The sequence below is a fragment of the Saprolegnia parasitica genome (genome assembly GCF_000151545.1).
Source record: "Saprolegnia parasitica CBS 223.65 unplaced genomic scaffold supercont2.192, whole genome shotgun sequence".
Classification (NCBI taxonomy): domain Eukaryota; phylum Oomycota; class Saprolegniomycetes; order Saprolegniales; family Saprolegniaceae; genus Saprolegnia; species Saprolegnia parasitica.
In genome coordinates, this window is record NW_012156586.1 from 42,376 (window position 1) to 60,538 (window position 18,163).

The 18,163-nt window shown below is 62.2% G+C and overlaps 9 protein-coding genes across 9 annotated transcripts; 5 read left to right on the top strand and 4 right to left on the bottom strand.

The window, feature by feature from the left end:
* Positions 1 to 3,350, top strand: SPRG_14806 (hypothetical protein; the record flags this gene model as incomplete). The annotated part of the gene is made up of 4 exons (XM_012354927.1): positions 1 to 2,487; positions 2,545 to 2,802; positions 2,850 to 2,933; positions 2,976 to 3,350. 4 exons carry the CDS (start codon positions 1 to 3, stop codon positions 3,348 to 3,350), a joined length of 3,204 nt encoding a protein of 1,067 aa, XP_012210317.1.
* Positions 3,351 to 3,533: 183 nt separating this feature from the next.
* SPRG_14807 (hypothetical protein) lies at positions 3,534 to 5,984 on the top strand (the record flags this gene model as incomplete). The annotated part of the gene is made up of 1 exon (XM_012354928.1): positions 3,534 to 5,984. One exon carries the CDS (start codon positions 3,534 to 3,536, stop codon positions 5,982 to 5,984), a length of 2,451 nt encoding a protein of 816 aa, XP_012210318.1.
* Positions 5,985 to 5,993: 9 nt separating this feature from the next.
* On the bottom strand, positions 5,994 to 7,456 carry SPRG_14808 (hypothetical protein). The gene is made up of 5 exons (XM_012354929.1): positions 7,429 to 7,456; positions 7,232 to 7,381; positions 6,613 to 7,183; positions 6,312 to 6,558; positions 5,994 to 6,264 (listed from the first exon to the last, which is right to left on the bottom strand). The coding sequence occupies exons 1-4, from the start codon at positions 7,444 to 7,446 to the stop codon at positions 6,422 to 6,424; spliced, it is 876 nt and encodes a 291-aa protein (XP_012210319.1). The 5' UTR covers positions 7,447 to 7,456; the 3' UTR covers positions 5,994 to 6,264; positions 6,312 to 6,421.
* Positions 7,457 to 7,504: 48 nt separating this feature from the next.
* On the bottom strand, positions 7,505 to 8,255 carry SPRG_14809 (hypothetical protein; the record flags this gene model as incomplete). Its single annotated transcript, XM_012354930.1, has 3 exons — positions 7,505 to 7,891; positions 7,942 to 8,097; positions 8,139 to 8,255. The coding sequence occupies 3 exons, from the start codon at positions 8,253 to 8,255 to the stop codon at positions 7,505 to 7,507; spliced, it is 660 nt and encodes a 219-aa protein (XP_012210320.1).
* A 243-nt stretch (positions 8,256 to 8,498) lies between these two features.
* Positions 8,499 to 11,144, top strand: SPRG_14810 (hypothetical protein). The gene is made up of 9 exons (XM_012354931.1): positions 8,499 to 9,516; positions 9,566 to 9,774; positions 9,822 to 10,040; positions 10,089 to 10,223; positions 10,277 to 10,342; positions 10,388 to 10,645; positions 10,689 to 10,835; positions 10,886 to 10,965; positions 11,013 to 11,144. The coding sequence occupies exons 1-9, from the start codon at positions 8,514 to 8,516 to the stop codon at positions 11,101 to 11,103; spliced, it is 2,208 nt and encodes a 735-aa protein (XP_012210321.1). The 5' UTR covers positions 8,499 to 8,513; the 3' UTR covers positions 11,104 to 11,144.
* Positions 11,125 to 11,989, bottom strand: SPRG_14811 (hypothetical protein). The gene is made up of 2 exons (XM_012354932.1): positions 11,395 to 11,989; positions 11,125 to 11,349 (listed from the first exon to the last, which is right to left on the bottom strand). Exons 1-2 carry the CDS (start codon positions 11,973 to 11,975, stop codon positions 11,136 to 11,138), a joined length of 795 nt encoding a protein of 264 aa, XP_012210322.1. The 5' UTR covers positions 11,976 to 11,989; the 3' UTR covers positions 11,125 to 11,135.
* Positions 11,990 to 12,784: 795 nt separating this feature from the next.
* On the top strand, positions 12,785 to 13,902 carry SPRG_14812 (hypothetical protein). Its single transcript, XM_012354933.1, has 6 exons — positions 12,785 to 12,860; positions 12,914 to 13,287; positions 13,334 to 13,391; positions 13,437 to 13,490; positions 13,540 to 13,722; positions 13,771 to 13,902. The coding sequence occupies exons 1-6, from the start codon at positions 12,807 to 12,809 to the stop codon at positions 13,816 to 13,818; spliced, it is 771 nt and encodes a 256-aa protein (XP_012210323.1). The 5' UTR covers positions 12,785 to 12,806; the 3' UTR covers positions 13,819 to 13,902.
* On the bottom strand, positions 13,838 to 15,484 carry SPRG_14813 (hypothetical protein). The gene has a single exon (XM_012354934.1). The coding sequence runs from the start codon at positions 15,333 to 15,335 to the stop codon at positions 13,902 to 13,904; it is 1,434 nt and encodes a 477-aa protein (XP_012210324.1). The 5' UTR covers positions 15,336 to 15,484; the 3' UTR covers positions 13,838 to 13,901.
* A 612-nt stretch (positions 15,485 to 16,096) lies between these two features.
* SPRG_14814 (hypothetical protein) lies at positions 16,097 to 17,773 on the top strand (the record flags this gene model as incomplete). Its single annotated transcript, XM_012354935.1, has 4 exons — positions 16,097 to 16,179; positions 16,242 to 16,589; positions 16,642 to 16,929; positions 16,980 to 17,773. Exons 1-4 carry the CDS (start codon positions 16,143 to 16,145, stop codon positions 17,771 to 17,773), a joined length of 1,467 nt encoding a protein of 488 aa, XP_012210325.1. The 5' UTR covers positions 16,097 to 16,142.
* Between the last annotated feature and the right edge of the window lie 390 nt (positions 17,774 to 18,163).

An 18,163-nucleotide genomic window follows, 5' to 3' on the forward strand; every position in this document is an offset into this window, starting at 1 on the left:
ATGTCGATCGACGCCGCTCGGCTCCAACGACTGACGCTGGACCTCCACACGATCTGGGTCGTCCCATACCTCCTCGTCGTTGCCTGTACCCTTCTCTACAACGAGCTCGGCGTCGCGTTCCTGGCGGGTCTTGGTGTCATCCTCCTCGTCATTCCGATCACGACGCTCCTCTCCAAGATCATGCGGCGCCTCCAGTCGTCGCTGCTTTCCGTCAAAGACACGCGCGGCAAGCTCTGCTACGAAGTGCTCGCCGGCATCAAGGTGCTCAAGCTCCAGGCGTGGGAGCTCAGCTTTGCGGACCGCATCCTCTCGTACCGCGACGCCGAGCTCGGCATCCTGCGTATCTACTCTTCGATCCAAGCGGCCGCGACGTCGCTCTACACGGGCGTGCCGTCGCTGGTCGCGGCCGCGTCGCTGGGCGCGTACGTGCTCTTGGGCAACGAGCTGGACGTGAGCACGGCGCTGACGTCTGTCGCGCTCTTCAACGTGCTCCGGTTCCCGCTCTTCAAGCTCCCCCAGGTACTCCACGCCGTCGTCGAAGCGTACACCAGTGCGACGCGGCTCGAGGCGTTCTTAGCATCGCACGAGCGAACGCCGGTGGGTCCCGGCACCTTGACGTCGCCTGGCGTCGACATGCACGAAGCCAACTTGGAAGACCGCCTGCGTGGCGTGTCCCTGCACGTGAGCTCGCCGTCGCTGATTGCGGTGATCGGACCCGTGGGCAGCGGCAAATCGACGCTGCTGCACGGTCTCTTGGGCGACGTCGACTGCACGCATGGCCACGTGCACCGGTTTGGCTCGGTTGCGTACGTGAGCCAGCAGCCGTTCATCCAGAACGCCAGCGTCCGCGCCAACATTACCTTTGGTCTGCCGTTCGAGGCTGCGAAGTACGCGGACGCGGTGCGCGTGAGCTGCTTGGAGCCCGACTTGCGCGTCTTGCCGCACGGCGACAGCACGGAGATTGGCGAGAAGGGCATCACGCTCAGCGGCGGCCAGCGCACGCGCGTGGCGCTGGCGCGGGCCATGTACAGTGACGCCGACATCTATTTGCTCGACGACATTCTCGCGGCCGTCGACAGCCACGTGGGCGCCGACATTTTCCAGCGCTGCGTGCGCGACCGCCTCGCGACCAAGATCGTCGTGCTCGTGACCAACCAGCTCAGCGTCCTCGCGCACTGCGACCACGTGCTCGTGCTCGAGTCGGGCGCGGTCGTGGAAGCCGGGTCGTTCCCAGACCTCGCCCTGCAATCGGATGGCCGCCTCGCGTCCATGGTCGCTACGTTCCAGCTGGGCGCTGGCACTGTGGACACGCCAGCCTCGACCGACAACGACGACGACGACGACGACAGTAGCCGTCCCGACGCATCGACGTCGCTAGAGGCTGACATGCTTCCGCCAACACCACGTACAACAACAACAACGTCGTCGCTCATCACGACCGAAGACCGCGCCGTGGGCCACGTGCACCGCGACATGTACCGTGTCTGGCTGCGCGCGTGCGGCGGCGTCGGGCTCGGCGCGCTCGTCGTTGGCCTCTTTGTCCTCGCCCAAGCGTTGACGCTCGCATCGACGCTCTGGCTCGCGGTCTGGTCCGAGCACATTGCCGCCGGTGACGACGAGGACGGCGGCGTCTACCTCGGCGTCTTTGTCGCTCTCAACGTCGCGTTCGTGGGCTCTCTCTTCTGCCGGTCGCTCGCGATCTCGCTCGTCGGTCTCCGCGGGTCGCGCCGCCTCTTTGCGCAGCTCCTGCAGGCGCTCTTGCGGGCGCCGCTCTCTTTCTTTGAGACGACGCCGCTCGGCCGCATTGTGAATCGGCTCTCGAAAGACGTCGACACGGCCGACGACGACCTGCCCGCGGCGATGGGCAGCCTCCTCGCCACGTCGCTCGCGGTGCTCTCGACCATCGCGACCATCGCGTACGTCACGCCGCTCTTTGGCCTGTGCGTGGTGCCGATCGGCTTGCTCTACTACCGCGCGCAGCAATACTACATTGCCACGTCCCGGGAGCTCCAGCGCCTCGAGGCGACGTCGCGGTCGCCGATCCTCGCGCTCCTCACAGAGACCCTCGACGGTCTCTCGACGATCACGGCCTCGAGCGTCCAAGGCGCGTTCACACGCCGGCTGCATACCGCGCTGGACACGAACCAGCGCGCGGCGCTGCTCAACTTTGCAGTCGCGTGCTGGCTCGGGCTGCGACTCGAGCTCGTGGGCACACTCGTCGCGACGTTCGCAGCCGTGAGCGCGGTCGTTGCCAAGCCGTCGGCCTCGACCGAGTTTGCGGCGCTCGTCGGCGTCTCGCTCTCGTACGCGTTCCAGATCACGCGCAACCTCAACCTCTCGGTGACCACCGTGAGCGAGCTCGAGACGGACATGGTCTCGATCGAGCGCCTCGTCGCGTACGCGCAGCTGCCGCCCGAAGCCGCCTTGGCGTCCAATGCCGCCCTTCCCGAGTCGTGGCCGCACGCTGGCGCCGTCACCTTTACCAACGTACGCCTCCCTATCTGTGTCTCTTGCACAGAGGTGACACTGGTTGTTGCGATGTAGGTGCAACTGCGCTACCGTCCGGGCCTCCCACGCGTGCTAAACGGGGTCTCGTTTTCAATTCGGGCGCGGGAAAAGGTCGGCGTCGTCGGACGCACGGGCGCCGGCAAGTCGAGCCTCGTCGTCGCGCTGCTCCGGCTCGTCGAAGTCGAAGGCGGTCACATCGCCATCGACGGTGTCGACCTGCGCACGCTCGGACTCCACGACGTCCGCAACCGCATCGCGATCATTCCGCAAGACCCGATCCTCTTCTCTGGCACCGTAATTGGACCAAATCGTGACGTTGATTTACGACAAGAGTACCCTAGGTGCGCTCCAACTTGGACCCGTTCGACCGGTTCGACGACGACGCGCTCTGGACGTCGCTCAAGCGCGCGCACCTCGACACCAAGGTAGTCTCGCAACCGCTCGCATGTGATGACTCGACGTTGTAGGTGACGAGTCTCGACGCGATCGTCGACGAGCGCGGCGTCAACTTTAGCGTCGGCGAACGCCAACTGCTGTGCATTGCGCGCGCGCTGCTCCAGAAAGCCACCGTGTTGCTCATGGACGAAGCCACCGCGTCCATCGATGCGGCCACGGACGCGGCGCTGCAAGAGACGCTCCGCGCCGCGTTCCACCACTGCACGTGCATCACGATCGCCCACCGCATCAACACGATCCTCGACGCCGACCGGATCCTCGTCCTTGACAACGGACGCGTCGCCGAGTTGGACACGCCCGCCAATCTGCTCGCGACGCCATCCAGCCTCTTCAGTCGCCTCGTGACGCATTGGCGTCACGGCCACGTCGACGCGCCGGTCGTGTAGTCTCGTACTTTTACAGGACCTCTCCAAACGTTCAACTGTGCATGCCGGTGAAGAAAGGGGCGCTGGGACCTTGAGCGGTGGCAATGGAAAGCCATTTTGAAAAGCGCCTCGCTCGATAGCATGAGCTTTTCCCAGCACAGCCTTTGCACGTCAAAAATCGATTTGCCTTCTACCACCGACGTCATGAGCGACCACCGGCTTCTCCTGCAAGCACTCGCGCTCCTCCGCGCGCGATCGGTGCCAGTGGTTCTAGGTGCGTACAGCGACGTCTTCACGGTCAGCCTTGTCGTCGCCGACTGGGACCGCCCTGTCCCGTGCCCGCTTGCTCGAAGCTTCGCGGGCAAGCTCATGGACGCGTACGGGGCAGGCGACGTCGCGCTGTGCCACATTGATGCGTCGTACGTTCGCGTCGAGCGCAATGGGCTCGGGACGCTTGCGTGGCTCGCCGCCAAGCGCGGGGCCACCGCGCAGCTCGGCTTGGACGCAGCATGCGACTTTGTTCTGTCGCATGTCGTCGTCGATGCTGTCGGTGGCGACTACACGCGGTGGCTTCCGACGGCGACCGCCGACGGTGTCATTGCCTACGTCGCCATTGAAGCGCCGTCGCGAGCTGCGCGCCAGACGACGCCAGCGACGTGGACCAACGCTGGCCCGAGGACTCTGGTCCAGCTCGACGTCGCCGACACGATCGTGCTCGAGCCATTGACCGGCGGGTACCTCGTCGTGTTTGTGTACGCTGTCTTTGGACGTCGCTTGCCCGATCCACTGGACCTTCTTCGCGTCCAAGCGGTCTTGCCCCGCCAAGAGGAAGACGTCTACGCGCTACCGTGGGCCGGCGCGTTTAGCTCAGCGAGTCTCCTGGCGACGGAGGATGCCATCGTGCGCGCGCTCGTGGCCACGATGGACGTTGCGCTCGTCCGCGCGGCGCCGCGGAATGAAGCGGAAACGGCCTTCGATATTTTGGACGCGATCGGCCACGAAGCTTGCCACGTCCCAGGACCCGTCCTCGCAGGCTTGGCCACGACCTCGATCCATGCGATCCTCGCTGCGTTCACGACACAGGCGCAAACGCTCCTCGTCTTTTGGCCCAAGGCCCACCGCGCGCGGATCGCAGGCTTTCGCGCGGCCTTCCGCAGCCTCTACGATGGGTCGTGGCTCGGGTACCGCTCGGCCACCGCGCTCGCGATGGCCCTCGTCGACTCGCTCGCGATGCCGATCCACGACAGCCTTCTCACACGCGACGCCATTAGCGCCTTTGGCCGCTACATTCTCGCGCGGGACTTGAAATACGTTGTGCTCGCGTTCATCCAGGCGTATGCACACGGCCCCGCAAGCGCGTGGCTGCGGCAAGTGGCGGCAAAGTACGGCTGGGAGATCCTGGCGCACGCGCTGCTCAAGCGCTGCAGTGGCGCCAAGACGTGGCCCGACGTGATCGCTCGGCTTGTCGAGATCGGCGCGATCGTCGACTTGCGGCAGCCGCGCGTGGCCGAGCTCGCGAAGCGCTGCAGCGACGAGCTTGTGCGCACTATCGTGTGCCTCGACGACGTGCCTCTCGAGCGATCGAGCGCCAAGCGCCTCTTGACGCTGCTCCTGCGCCTCGACGCCTTCGTGCACGACGCCATGGCCACCGGCGACGTGTGGTTTGGCGACCGCTTGCCGGCCGCGGTCCACGAGACGATCGACTCGTTTCTGTACCAAAACACCTACCGCGTCGTTCGACGCCAGCGCGCGAGCTTTGCGCCTCTTGGCGCCGTCGCCGTCGTCGCCGCGGCGATGCTGCCGCACCCCATCGCGTCCGCGTACACAGCACATGTCCTCCGCTCGGTCCAGCACGCGCCGCTCTCGGCCTTTGACGCGGAGACGGTCCATGCGCTCCTGGCGCTGGACGCGCGGGCCGTCGCTGCGATCCTTGTGCCGCGACTGTCGTCCATGCGCGAGCCATCGACGCCCGAGCAGCGGCGCGGTGCTCTGCACGTGGCCGCGCAGCTGCTCGTGCATCCCAACGTGACGTGGCCACGACATGCGGTGCCCGCCCTTTTGCTTGACGTTCGCTTATGGAACCAAGCACTGGAGCTGCACGGCGCCTTGCCGCTGCACGGCCACTGCACGACAATCCAAGATATTTTTCACCTGCTCTTTCGCCTCGGCGCTCCGTTGCACCACGCCCTCAGCCTGCTCGAGTGGGCCCAATTGTACCACCGCAACAACCTTGAGTATGTTCGGCGCGTCATCGCGCCGCTCTTTGATATGCTGACGCGCGTGTACCCGGGCGAGCGAGCGGCCCTCAAGGCGGTCGCCGCCGTCGCATGGCCGCCGCTCCAGGCCATCGTGGTCGCCAAAGGTGTGCTGCCGCAGCTCGACTGGTCCATCGATGACGCGGACGTCAACTGCGGCTGCGAACTCTGCCTCCGCATCGCTGTCTTTTGCGCCCACCCGACGTCGCGCGTGCGGTGCTTTGGGCCTCGCGCCGTCCGGCACAGCGACGCAGCGTGCGCGCAAATGCGGCACCCGGCGCTCCGCGGCGACGTCGTCGACGACGTCTTGACGCTCATCAAGTGGGACGGCGACGATTTCGAGCAGTACGAGGCTGATGTGGCGACGCTCGCGCGGCTTGCGACGTACCTCGCGACGTAGCGTTTTTTCCAAAGAACTCTCTTCTTTTATCGCATCATACCACTACGTCTCTGGACTCCATACACAGATGCTCGTCTCATTGCTGCATCAACTGACTCGCTTCGTGGCGCAGCTTGTCGAGCTCCGTCATTGCCTTGTTGAACTCGACCATGTCGCCACGCGCGACGCAGTCGGCCACGCGCTGCGCCGCCTGCGCGAGCCGCTCCTCGAGACTTACTTTGGCGCGCGCAATGCCACGTGACGTCGACTCGTCATCGAGCATGCTTAGCGCCCCGAGGCCCTAAGAATCCGGCATGAGTCCCTACGGTGATTAGAAATGGTGCGTACGAGCGAGTTTTGGATGATTTCGTCCTTGGCGCGCGTCTTGTCTTCGTTGCTCAACGTCCCGCTGCGCGCGAGCTGCGCGACCTTGCGCAGCTTGGCGCCGTTGGGACTCATCATCGGCAGCCCGCTCGGCGACGTCGGGTACGCCTCGTCGTCGTCGCTGCTGCTGTCGTCCATGGGCGGCGGCGGCGGCGGGATGTTGAGGCGCGGCACCGAGCGCTGGTTGTACATGGGCAGAAATCATTGTCGGCTACACGAACGAATGACAACTTGTCCACAATAATAAGGACAGGTTTCAACGTACCCATCTCGGGCGTGTATGGCTGGACGTCGTCGAGGGACCCGAGGTCATCCGAGTTGGACCGGATCTTGTTTTCCTCGATCGAGAGCATGCGCTCGTGTTCGTTTTGCTCCATGAGCGCAATGTCCCGGGCCACGTCGAGCCGGCTCTTGCTGCGTCGGCGAAACTTGAAGAGCTGCGCCGCGTTCCCAAACGAGCCGCGGCGGCCGAGCGACGGCGGGCCGTCGTTGCTCTTCTGGCGCACGAGCCCCGTCATGTTGAGCTCTGCTGCGGCCGCCGCGGCCGCCGACGACGTCGACCGGTGCAACGGCATGCGCGGCGGGCTCTGCATCGGCTTTTGCGCCGAGAACTGGCTCAAGTTGGTCTCCTTGACCTTATTGCCATCGACCACCATTTGCTTGCGTGTCGACGGCTGCTGCGGCGTGTGGAGCACTGACTCGGCGACTTGCCACGGCACTGTCATCGACGGACGCCGGGTGAGGCCCGGCGGCGGCGCCAGGAACGTCGGCGTCTCATCGTCCGACGACGTTGTCATGGGCTGCACATAAAACGTCGACTGACCATAGAGCGACACCTAATCGTACGATCGTGCGTCAAGCGTACGGGAGAGCGGAGGACGTACGGGGCGACCAGGCTCCATGGTCTTGACCCGTGCCGGGGGCGGCGACCACGACGGCATCGCCGACGAAGAGAGAAACGAGCCCGAGTCATCAATGGGCGGCGGCGGCGGGAACGAGTCGTTCTCGAACTGCATGTGCTGCCGCATGACCGACTGTTGTATCAATCGTATGAGATGCGTCAGCTAAAGAGGAAGCGTACCGCGTAGTCGTGCGCCATTGTATTTGCGGATGGATACGGCTACGGCAAGATGAGCCACTTGTCGATTCGGCGACATTTACTGTACCTTTTCGTATTGCGGCGCCGGCGCCGATGCATAGGCTGCTTGGTGGTGGTGGTGCTGCTGGTTGGGACTACCGCCGCCATTGACATACATCATGGAGTCCGGCATGCGCTTGGCCTGGCCATTGCGCGGAGCAGCCACCGGCGGCGCCCTGTTGTTAACTTGCTTGGGCGTAGGAATGTCGGACGTGAACGACGAGCGATTCGTTTGCCGTTTCGGCGTCCCGCCCGGCGACGAGGTCGGTGTACTGCCCGCCGTCACGTTGCGCGCGTAATATTGGTTCATGGGCGGTTTGTATTCGTTGGCAGCCGCCTGCGCTTGGTGCGTTGGCGTGCCCACGCTTTGCTGCGCGAGGCGCAGCGTCGTCAGTTGCTTGAGCTCCTACGGTCGTCGAATGAGGGCCATTCTGGGAGCACGTCGTGGCGTAGTACCTGGACGGTCATCCCGGTTTTCGGCACAAATGGTGGCGGCACGACCGGCACGGCGATCGTAGGCTTGGCCTTGGGCGTTATAACCTCGGCGGGAATCACTGGCGCGATGCCCACTGTGGCTTCTTGCATGCGCTTTTGCGTCAGCCGCTTGAGGTCCTAGGCCAACGTATGAGCGGTCGCCGTTGTTCGCCGCGTACCTCGACGGTCATGCCGCTCTTGATGCCCGTGCCGGCGATGGCTGACTGGTTGCCATAGCCGTTGCCGCGGGCGGGCCGCGCGTTCGGGGCGCGTCGACCTCGGCTCGTGTCCCCCATCTCGGACCTGCCGCAAATTTCGCCAAAAAAAAGCTTTCTCCAAACCAAGCACCGAGGAGTTTCACGCGCCACTCGAATAATAATATGTCAAAACCCGCGCACTTTTTATTCCCCAATGCCTTACAACCCTATGTAGAATGAGCATAAAAGCACGGCACGACCCAAATAAATACGCCGAATACGTCATTGTATTATGCCCAATTTGCGGGCCACACATTTTATTTTCAAATCTTTGGCGAAATCCTGTCCGGATACAAGATGGATTCGTATCCGAACATGGCGCCGCCGCTGCCACCGCGGCCGGTCGAGATGCTGCGCAACGCTGAGGTCGTGCTCTACCCAGCGCCGTCCTTGCCGCCATCCAGCCTGCTCACGGCGCTGCAGCAGGAAGGTCGACCGGCGGTCGTCGTCGGCGTGCTCGGAGCCGACCCCGACGCCACGGCCCGCTTTGCCAATCGGCTCCTCGGTCGCTACGTCTTTACCGACACCAGCGACTACGATGCACAGGCGACGAAAGCCCATGGCATCGACGTGCGCTTCTACTATGACCATGAGCGCCACCTCGCCGTCATGCTCGGCTTGTATCACTACCCACATGGCCAGCCGCGGGCCAGCGTTGACGTCGATCGTGCCAAGCTGCACCTTCTCTTCTTCACCAGCTGCCACGTCTTGTACATGGTCAAGGACGAAGCACGCGTGAGCACGAGCCAGACGCGCTTGTACCGGACGCTATCGCAGGCCAAGCACCAGCTTCTCCAGCTTCTGAGGGCCCACGCCAAGCAGGCCCACAAGACGACGCATGCTCCGCTCTCGACGTCGGCGTATGCGCCCGGTCGGCTCGTGCCCATCCTTGCGTACGTCTTTCCATTGCCGCCCGAGCTAGCTGTCCGCTCCAACAAAGGTCGGGCCGCGATGATGACGTTCTGCAAGGCCATGGAGGCCCGCGTGACGGCGACGATCAAGCCACTGCGCAACCACGTGGTTGGAAGCGTTCGCCTCAAAGACGTGCCGGGGCAAGCTGCCGGGAAGGAGCGGCGTCTCTTTCTTCTCGACCCATCGCACACGGTCGTCGCTGTCGCACGCAAGGTTGCGACCAGCGACTGCAACCTGCTCGACCGCATGGCGGCGGTGCTGGACCTCGCCGAAGATGCAAGCCTTCCGCGTAAGCAGCTCTTGCAGCCGCTCGATGACGAAGATGCGATTGGTGTGCCGCACGCGATCCAGTACATTTCCAAGGCCCTCGATACCTTCGTGCACGAGCGTACGTACTACCTCTCTCAAACGAGTGCCTCATCGTCTTCTCGGTCAAGTAGACAGCTACGACGACGGCGTCTTGGCCCTCGGCGCGTGGCTGCACCACGTGCAGCTGCTTCTACAATGGATCGTAGTCGAGAACGCGCTCTTTGCCTCGCCGCATGTCGATGCTGCCGCCGACGACGACGCACCCAAGGAGGCGGCGCTGTCGCTCTACGAGTCGCTTAACATCACGGGAACCTTTGCCTACGACCTGTGTGCGCGGGTAGCATATCGCTCCCTCCCTCGCTGCACAATATTATTTCTCGGTAGGAGTATGGGCCCGCGATGAAGCGCTACATGGCCGAGCGTCCCGACGCATGCAACAGCACCGTACATGCCGCCCGCGTCGAGAGAACGCAGGCCGACTTTACGCGCTGCGTTGGTCGCACCAACCCATTTGCAAGCGAGTTTGCCAACAAGATCCGAGACGCGTGCGACGGTCTATGGCGTTCGAATGGCCGGCGGCTCTGCGACGCGATAAGCATCGCGGTACGCTAACGCAGCACATGACGAGCCCTCATCGATCGACGTGCATAGAACCAACCGTGCACGGTCGCACTGCGCCACGACGACGAGGACGACGACCATGCGCACACGAGCGGCATGTTCCTGCAGGTGGCGTGCCACTGCGGTCTCTCGCCGCACCGGATGCCCGATGCCTTCTCGGCCAGCGTACTGCGCGACCGGCACGATGCAGCAGCATGATGTGTGTGTCTGCTGGTTAGAGCAATGCTGACCCGCGCTGGCGCCTCCCGTGTTGCCGTCGCCACACGCTGTTGCACGCAGCGTCGGTACGTTGCCGTGTCTCCAGTGAGAGGAAACGCATCGCGTGGTAGGGCGCGAGTTTGATGGACATGGGCGACAGCCATCTGTACGATCCGGTCGAAGGGTTTGCCGGCACAATGAACGGCTTTGTGCCAAAGTTCAGCTGCCTCTCGCCGTGGTACCGAGAAGCCTCGGCGCGCCGCTCGAAAAAGGCGATGAAACCAGCGACGAACGAGGAGCAGCTCGTCGCCTATGCTGGCATGGAGTACGAGTGCGCGATGGGCCACCGCTTCTTCTTTACAACGTCCGCGGCGTCGCTCCACGACACGGTACGTCGGTCACATGGCCGAACACCCTTCAGAAGATAAGTAGGTTTGGCCCGGCTGCGACATGGCCGTGTACGTGCAGTGCTTTCAGTGTGCGTTGGGGAGTGCCAAGCCAATCGAGCATGCGCAGCTGCGCCGCGTGTACGTCGTCTCCGGCCTCGCACGCGTGCTGAGCTTGCATTTGACCATCAAGGTGAGGATGCGCTCTTGTCGCCCGCAAGACGAACCTCAACATACTGATAGATGGACGAGACGGAGCAAGTGATCTTTGGCTTTGAGTACGCGTCGCTGCCAAGTGGCCGGACGCTGTGCTGCACGCTGCCGTACGATGGTCGTGGCGTCGCGTGCGTCTCATCTCGACTGGTTGTAGGTATGTGTTTACGGCGGGGGACGCGGGCCCGCTGCGCCACGGAGCGAATCTCAAGCTCCACAGCCAAGTGCTCTCGTTGATGCTACCATAGTCAGCCATTGTATGCGACATTTTAGTCATTTCTTAGTCGAATCGGCAGCGCTGGGCAGTCGTGCAGCTGGCCGGCACGTCAAAGAGCGGCGCGGCGACCGTGCCCGTGGTAAAGTTGGCGTAGACCATCGAGATCATCTTGCCCGCCGAGATGCGCTTCCCGACGGGGGACTTGGGAATGTAGTCCCAGCGCAGCGGCAGGCCATGGACGTCGACCCAGAACAAACTCGTCTCTTCCGGGTCCGCCCTACACGCAGGAAGGTTCGACTCGAAAGCAGCAAAGAGAACGCACCAGAGGGTCGCGGGTCCTGCGTCAAACTCGGCCACGCCGACCGAGAGGTAGCTGGCAAAGCTCGTGGGCTTGAGGAGGATCTCGTCGCCAGGGTCCATAAAGCGGCAGCACTCGCCGTTGCTGCGGATCAGAAACGCATTGTCGTCGACCGACACGATCTTGCCCGTGACGCCGCGCCCAAAGAGGTTGGTGTGGTCGCTGCGGAAGGCGCGGCCGTCGGCCGAGACGTACCCGTCGCCCTCGTCGTCGGCCGAGAGCGTGTAGTGGTGGAACGACGAGTCCAACGGGAAGATGGGCTCGGTCAGCATCGCGTCCAGCGGTGGCGGCGTCACCACAACCAGACGTAATGGCGTGTCTACTGTCGGTGCTTGCGTGCTCTCGCTCAGGTTGATGGCGCCGACAAAGAAGAGCCCAATGCCCATGAGCAGCGTGAGCACGCCGATTTGGGCGAGCTTGGCCGGGACGCGGCCGCGGACCTCTGGCTCGTGGAGGCTTGGCGACCGGCCGTCGTCGATGGGTATGTACTCGTGGCTCATCTCGGGCACGGCCATCGGCTTGCGCGTGGCGTCCGGCGCTTGCATCGGACCACTTGAGGTTTGTGATTCTCCGGATACGGGCCGCGATCTTGCCGGATACGGGAGGCCACTTGATTCAACATCCCACTCTAACGACAGGCCTCCTTTTGGAGCTGTGAGCATCGGAGCAGCACTGTACCGCAGGCAACGAGATGTGAGCACCTGGCTGGTGGGAAAAGCGCTGACCGATCAGCAATGCCTCCGCCCCACACTGGTCGCAAACGCACACTCTATAGTACCGGTGCAAACCAAGACATTCGACTTGCTTCGGGCATCGACGATGGCTGTGGGCCAGCCACTAGCTCCGCAGGGCATCGCCATGGGAGCGGGACTGTCATCGAGGTACTAGAAGCTCGAGAGGTAGCTTGCGCCACATGCGTCGGATGCATTTTCGCTGACGCGCTACTACTCGAGTGCCATGATGTTGTGGATACCTCAAGTGGCCACGTTGGCGCCAACGCCGCCCGACGGCGACTTGGCGCCGGATAAAAGATTTGCGATTTACCAATCCGCGACAAGCGTTTAGAATTGGCCCAATCAGCGCGCGATCGAAGTGTGAAGAATCATCAGCTCGGCTGGGCGTACGATTTAGGGGAATTGCGGTGGCCTCGTCGACACAACAGGGTATGAGGCATATTCAGGCGAGCGTTCGGGTCATCGCTCGTGGCAGCGCCAACACACGTGCACGCTGTAGACGAGGCATTTGGTTTGAGCCAGCGTGCACATTGACACGAAGGGCCGTGAATGGCCAGCAATTACCTTATATGAGTACCGAACGGCGTTCGATCCAACCACCACTTTGCACTTGGCAGAATCGAATCCCCGTCGCGCGGTACTATGAAGTGGCTCACGGAACACTTGAATCAGTGCATGCACGGGCAGAATGGTCACGTACGTCGTTGCCATCACGACGCACGACGCACGAAGCTCATCGCGTCGCTTAGTCGCGCTGGAACAAACGCGCGGCCACGATCTGGAACGAGGACACGGAGAGCGCGCGCATCCTCCAGGAAGAGATGCGCCAGTGCGAGCCCGAAGTGGTTGATGACAGTAGTACAGCCGACAAGGAAGACGACTTTCTCAAGAAGTACGCGCCGCGCCTCGACGCCGCGGCTATGACGCGCCGCCGGCACACGTCGTCGTCCATTGGCAGCCGGCTCGACTGGGACGAAACCTTGAAGCTGGATGCAAGTGCCATGGACGTCCAGCCGGCGGCGTCGCGCCTCGCACCCGGGCTCATCTCTGTTGCGTCCTGTGACACGGACGAGCCGGAGAGCTTGGCCTTGCAGCTTCTCGACTTTGACGCGGCGGCGGCTTCGTAACCTCTTCGATACGGCGTCCGTTGCTCATGCGTGACGTTGCAGGCAACTTCCGCCGGCGCCCGCGTCGCCGACCACGGGTGCGCTGCACAAGAAGAACATGGTACACCTCGGTCTGCTTCTTACAAGCGCCTCACTCCTGTCGTAGCGCCTGCTCTCGCTCCTCCGCAACGTGCGGCGGCTCGAGTCGCAGTACCTCGAGGTCTCTTCTCCAACGAATTGTCATGTGTGCTCATCGCACGTCGCCATAGAGCGGCAAGGCGGGGCGCATGCTGCCGTCGGCCATCATCGAGATGCCAGCGTTCCAGTACTCGACGCCGAAAGCGCCGAGTGGCAACACCAAGTGCTCGATCTGCCTCCACGACTTTCAGGAGGAGCAAGAGGTGCGCGCGCTGCCGTGCCTGCACATGTTCCATTCCTGCTGCATCGACCAGGTACTATCACATCCTTCCGTCTGTATGCGATGACATGGTGCTCTGCAGTGGCTCCTCTCGCAGTCCAAGTGCCCCATTTGCGTACTGAGTCCGTAGTAGTACTACCAATATTGTCATAGATACGATGCGCACTCACAATCTTGCTTTTATAAGTTAAGAGAAATACCACGTCTGTGTGCCTATCGCCGGGTTGCGCCGGACGCCATAGCAAAGTGCGGTTGCGGCGGTGGCTGGTAATGTATCGACGGCGTCCGCGACCCCGCCGAGCTCGACGAGAGCATCGAGAGGTTCATCGTCGACCGGCGCAGCTCCTGGACTTCCTGGCTCGCACGGTCGAGGCGCGAGTCCATCTTCCCAAGCTCTTCAAACGCTTCGTTGACGACTTCGTCCGCCGCCTCGATCTTGGCAATCGCGACGCTAATGAGGTACTTGGCCTGCTCGAGCTGTTCGTCTTGGTCGTACGCGACCGTGCGGAGCTTTTCAAGCATCTCGATGAGTTCGTTTTGCGATGCCTCGTAGTACGCGTCTGCGTTGTGGGCGGGCGGCAGGTCGCCGTTGAACTGCGCGGTTTCCCGGAGCCGCTCGCTCATGCGCTTGGAGTTGTTCATGAGGAACTCGCGGAACTGCTCGAGCTCCGAGTTGCCCGACGACGCGAGCGTCGACGGCCGGTGAAAGAACGACTTCTTCGCCTTGGACTTAGTCTTGCGGTCCGACTCTTTCGAAAGGCCGGTCGCGAGCGAGAAGTCGGTGAACCGGCGCTCGATCTCCTTGTCCATGTCCAGCTCGCGCATCAGCGTGAGCTCCTCGATCTTCTCCTGCACCTGCGCCTCGAGGTGCCGCGTCCGCGTGCGCACTTCCCGTTCAATGCTCATCTCGAGCGCGGCCTGCTTCTCGGCTTGGTCGGCGCAGAGCTCTTCCAGCTGCTTCAGTCGCGTCTGGAATTGGCGCAGCTCGGCCTTCGAGATGGTGACCGTGTCACTGGGCTGATAGTCCTTCGTCTTCTTGTACGCTGCCGCCGCCAGCATCATGTCGTCGTCGTCGTCGTCGCTGTCGTCAACGCGTTGGAGCTGGAGCAGCTTCTTGGCGAGCTCGTCGTCGCTGTCCGCATCGTCGTCATCGGACGTGACCTTGGCATCCGAGTCTTCGTCGGCCTCGGTGAGGTTCATCTCGAGGCACATGCGTCGGAGTGCGCGCTTGGTCTGCATCTTTTTAATCTCGGCGTCGGTCGCGTCTGGGTTCTCGACGATCGTCGTAATGGGCAGCGCCACCGAAGGGCGCGCGACAACCTTCTCGGACGTCATGCGCGTCGACACCATCGTGCTCAGGCTGCTCGCGTTGCTGTCGCGGCTACTGCAATACGTGCTCGCCGTGCTCATGCGCATGTACTTGTCCTCGGTTGGGCGCAGCTCGACTTGGCTCACGCTGTCGCGCGCGGAGCCTTCGACGAACATGGACGTTCGGTTCTTGTAGCTCATCGAGCACGTGAGCTTGGCAAAGTTGGCGAGGCCGGCGCTGCTGGCTTTGGCCGTCGGCGTCGTCGTCGTCACCGAGGATTTGCGCTGCAGGTAGTTGACTGACGGCGACGAGTTGGACCGACTGAGCGTTCGATTCATGCGTGCCAGCAATGGGAAGATGACGGGCAAGTACCAAGCGCGTGCGTGGGCGTAGCGGCTCGGTGAGTAGCAGTCGAAGTGACTCTGCTGCAGCCCGCGACTGAATCTGCGATTACACACGAGCCCTTCTCTTCGCCTCAGTATGCTGCCAGCTGGTTTCACACAACAATTTATTTTAATTCCAGTCGACCTTTGTATAGACTTAGTCGTTACGCACTGTACAAATGAATGGCGCTCGAAGTTCGAAGCCATGTGTAGAAACGCGGCTTTTTATTCGAAATCGCGCAGCGGAGCTTGCTAAATGTATGCAAGAAAAGAAGAAAGGTATAGTAATATTCGGTCGTCGTGTTGCGAAAAACCACGTGGACTCGAAGACACCCGTAACTTCGAGCGCGTCGACGAGCCAAGGGAAAGAGATTACATGCGAGGACGAGCGGGCCGATGCGTGTGTATATGCTAGGAGAGGGACACCGCCATAGTGCCACCAAGTCGGTGGCGCTACGGGTACGGTACATGCGTCGGTAACAGCGACGGCGTCGTCGCACTTGCTTTGGCACTGGCAGAGGCTTAAGCAAGTACGCCTTGGGCAGCGAGGTGAGGTTACCAACGTCGGACGTACACACGCCGCCGGAGGTGACAGCGATGGGCCGATGCACCTTCTATGGCATTATCCTTGCGGGTCCGCTTCGCGACATGGCGTTGGCTGCGAAAGGCCAGCGTCCATGAAACGCCAAGATCCAAGTTGCACTTGTTCCGATCTTGAAGAGTCGCGTGCCACCGATCCTCTTCGGAGCCATTTTGAGGAGGATGCAGCCCGAGCTAGCCCTCGATCAGCGCGGCGACGGTAAGGCCAGTCGACACCCGTGTCCTGAATGAAGCACAGAAATATGCACGTCTGTTGTGTAGGGATGTACAGCGGTTCGTTTCGGTGGACCGAACACAAACAATTCCCAGCCTTGCCACGGCGCAGTGGCGCCGCCGCGCCAACGGCCCCATTGGCCATCGGCTGGCAAGGCTATTTGGAGCAGTGCCATGCGACCAGTTTGCTGCCCTGGGCGACGAACGACCCGTCCTTTTTGGATGCGCTCTCGTTCCCGATGACGTTGGTGTACATGACCAAGCTCCTCAACGCCGAGGCAGCATGGCCACCGGGGCGTACTATCACCATCCTTGTCGTTGGCGCGACCGTCAAAGCCGAGCAGCGCATTTGGGACCGCACCAACTACTGGGCGGAGATTTCGGCCTTCTACCCAGGTAGACGCAGAGGCGGAGGCAGCAAAGCCAGGGCGTGAACATACATGTATAGACCGCGCCTTTGACGTCTGGTTCATCGGGCCCGAAGTCTCGATGAGCGTTCATGGTGGCACCGCCAAGAGCCGGGTTACTGCCCATGCCTATCGTGGGACAACTGGCAGCTTCCTCGCCAGCCACGACGTCGATGTCGCGACGACCGTCGTCATCGGGTACAACACGGGCTTTGGCAACTTTGTCGAGTCGGGCCGCTACGATTTGCTCTGGAGCTGGCTTCCCGACCTCTACGCGATCGTCGCGTCCGGCCTCCTCTCTATCTTTGCGTGCGCCAACGACTATGCAGGTCCCATCTCAGGGCGCTCCTCACAAGAGTACTATAATACGTTCTTATAGATATGAACGGCGAGTTTGCCGTGCACACGCGCGTGCTCGGCTCGAACATGGCCTACTTGCCACGCGACAACCCGTTCTCGGCGGCGTCGCATTTGCACGAAGACGGCAAGCGCGAGTCGGCGTGGAGTCGCGCCAACAGCTTCGTATACGCGATCCAAGGCGGCGACGGGACGCGGCAGCAAATGCTCGCCCTTGGCGATTTCAAGCGCCTCTCAGCACTCCTCAATGCCGAGGCCGGCGATACCCACCTCATTGACCGCGTTGGACGGCACTACTTTCGGGGGATGGTCTTGTCCAAAGAGCAAGCGGCCCGCTGCAAGCTTCTGCAACAGAAAAAGCCGCCACCGGTGGACCGAATTGAAGCTGCTGACGTCAACAAGGACGACACGGACAAGCGAATTGTCGATGCCACTTCAGACGCAAATCAGAACCAGGCACGGCACCAGAACAAAGTAGGGACGCTCGAACCAGTGCCCCCGATTGAGGAGGTGATGGAGAGGTTGGTCGAGACAACGACGCCGATGCCTCGTGGGACGACGGAAGCCACGCCACAGTACGAGCTGATCTCGACCATGGACAATGCAAAGATGACGCTCACGATCCACACGCCGGCTCTTGCATCGGTGAGAGACATGGCGCTGGATGTCTCGAGCGACACGCTGCAGTTTGTTGTCCCCGGCGTCTACCGCCTGCAAGTCGCGCTGCCGTGGGCCGTCGACAATGCGACGACACGCCCCACCTTCTCCAAGAAGGCACGCCGCCTCGTCATTGCGCTCGCCAGTCCGACAGCGTAGCCCACCTGTTTGAATAGGAGTTTTACCGACGATGGTTTATATATACCATCCTTTGTTTGTGCGCTTGCGTTGTGTACGATCCGAGACAACCCTACACACAACCCGTTTCTATCAACACCTGTAGCTCAATGGTACACACGTTGTCTTCGTACCCCGGCGAGTGAGCGAGCGCGACGTAGCAATGCTGACCGCCTCTTGCTTTGCACCATGCATGGTCGACTTAGCAACTGGGACGTTTATACGGCTGACAAGTAAAAAACAGCGAAAAACTCGTGTTGAGAGGGAATTACGACCAAGCTTACCAGCCGCCAGCGCAGTTGCCCCACTGGTCGCACAAAGTGGGGTTCCAGCCACCACCAGGGCCCCAGCCACCAGGGCCCCAGCCACCAG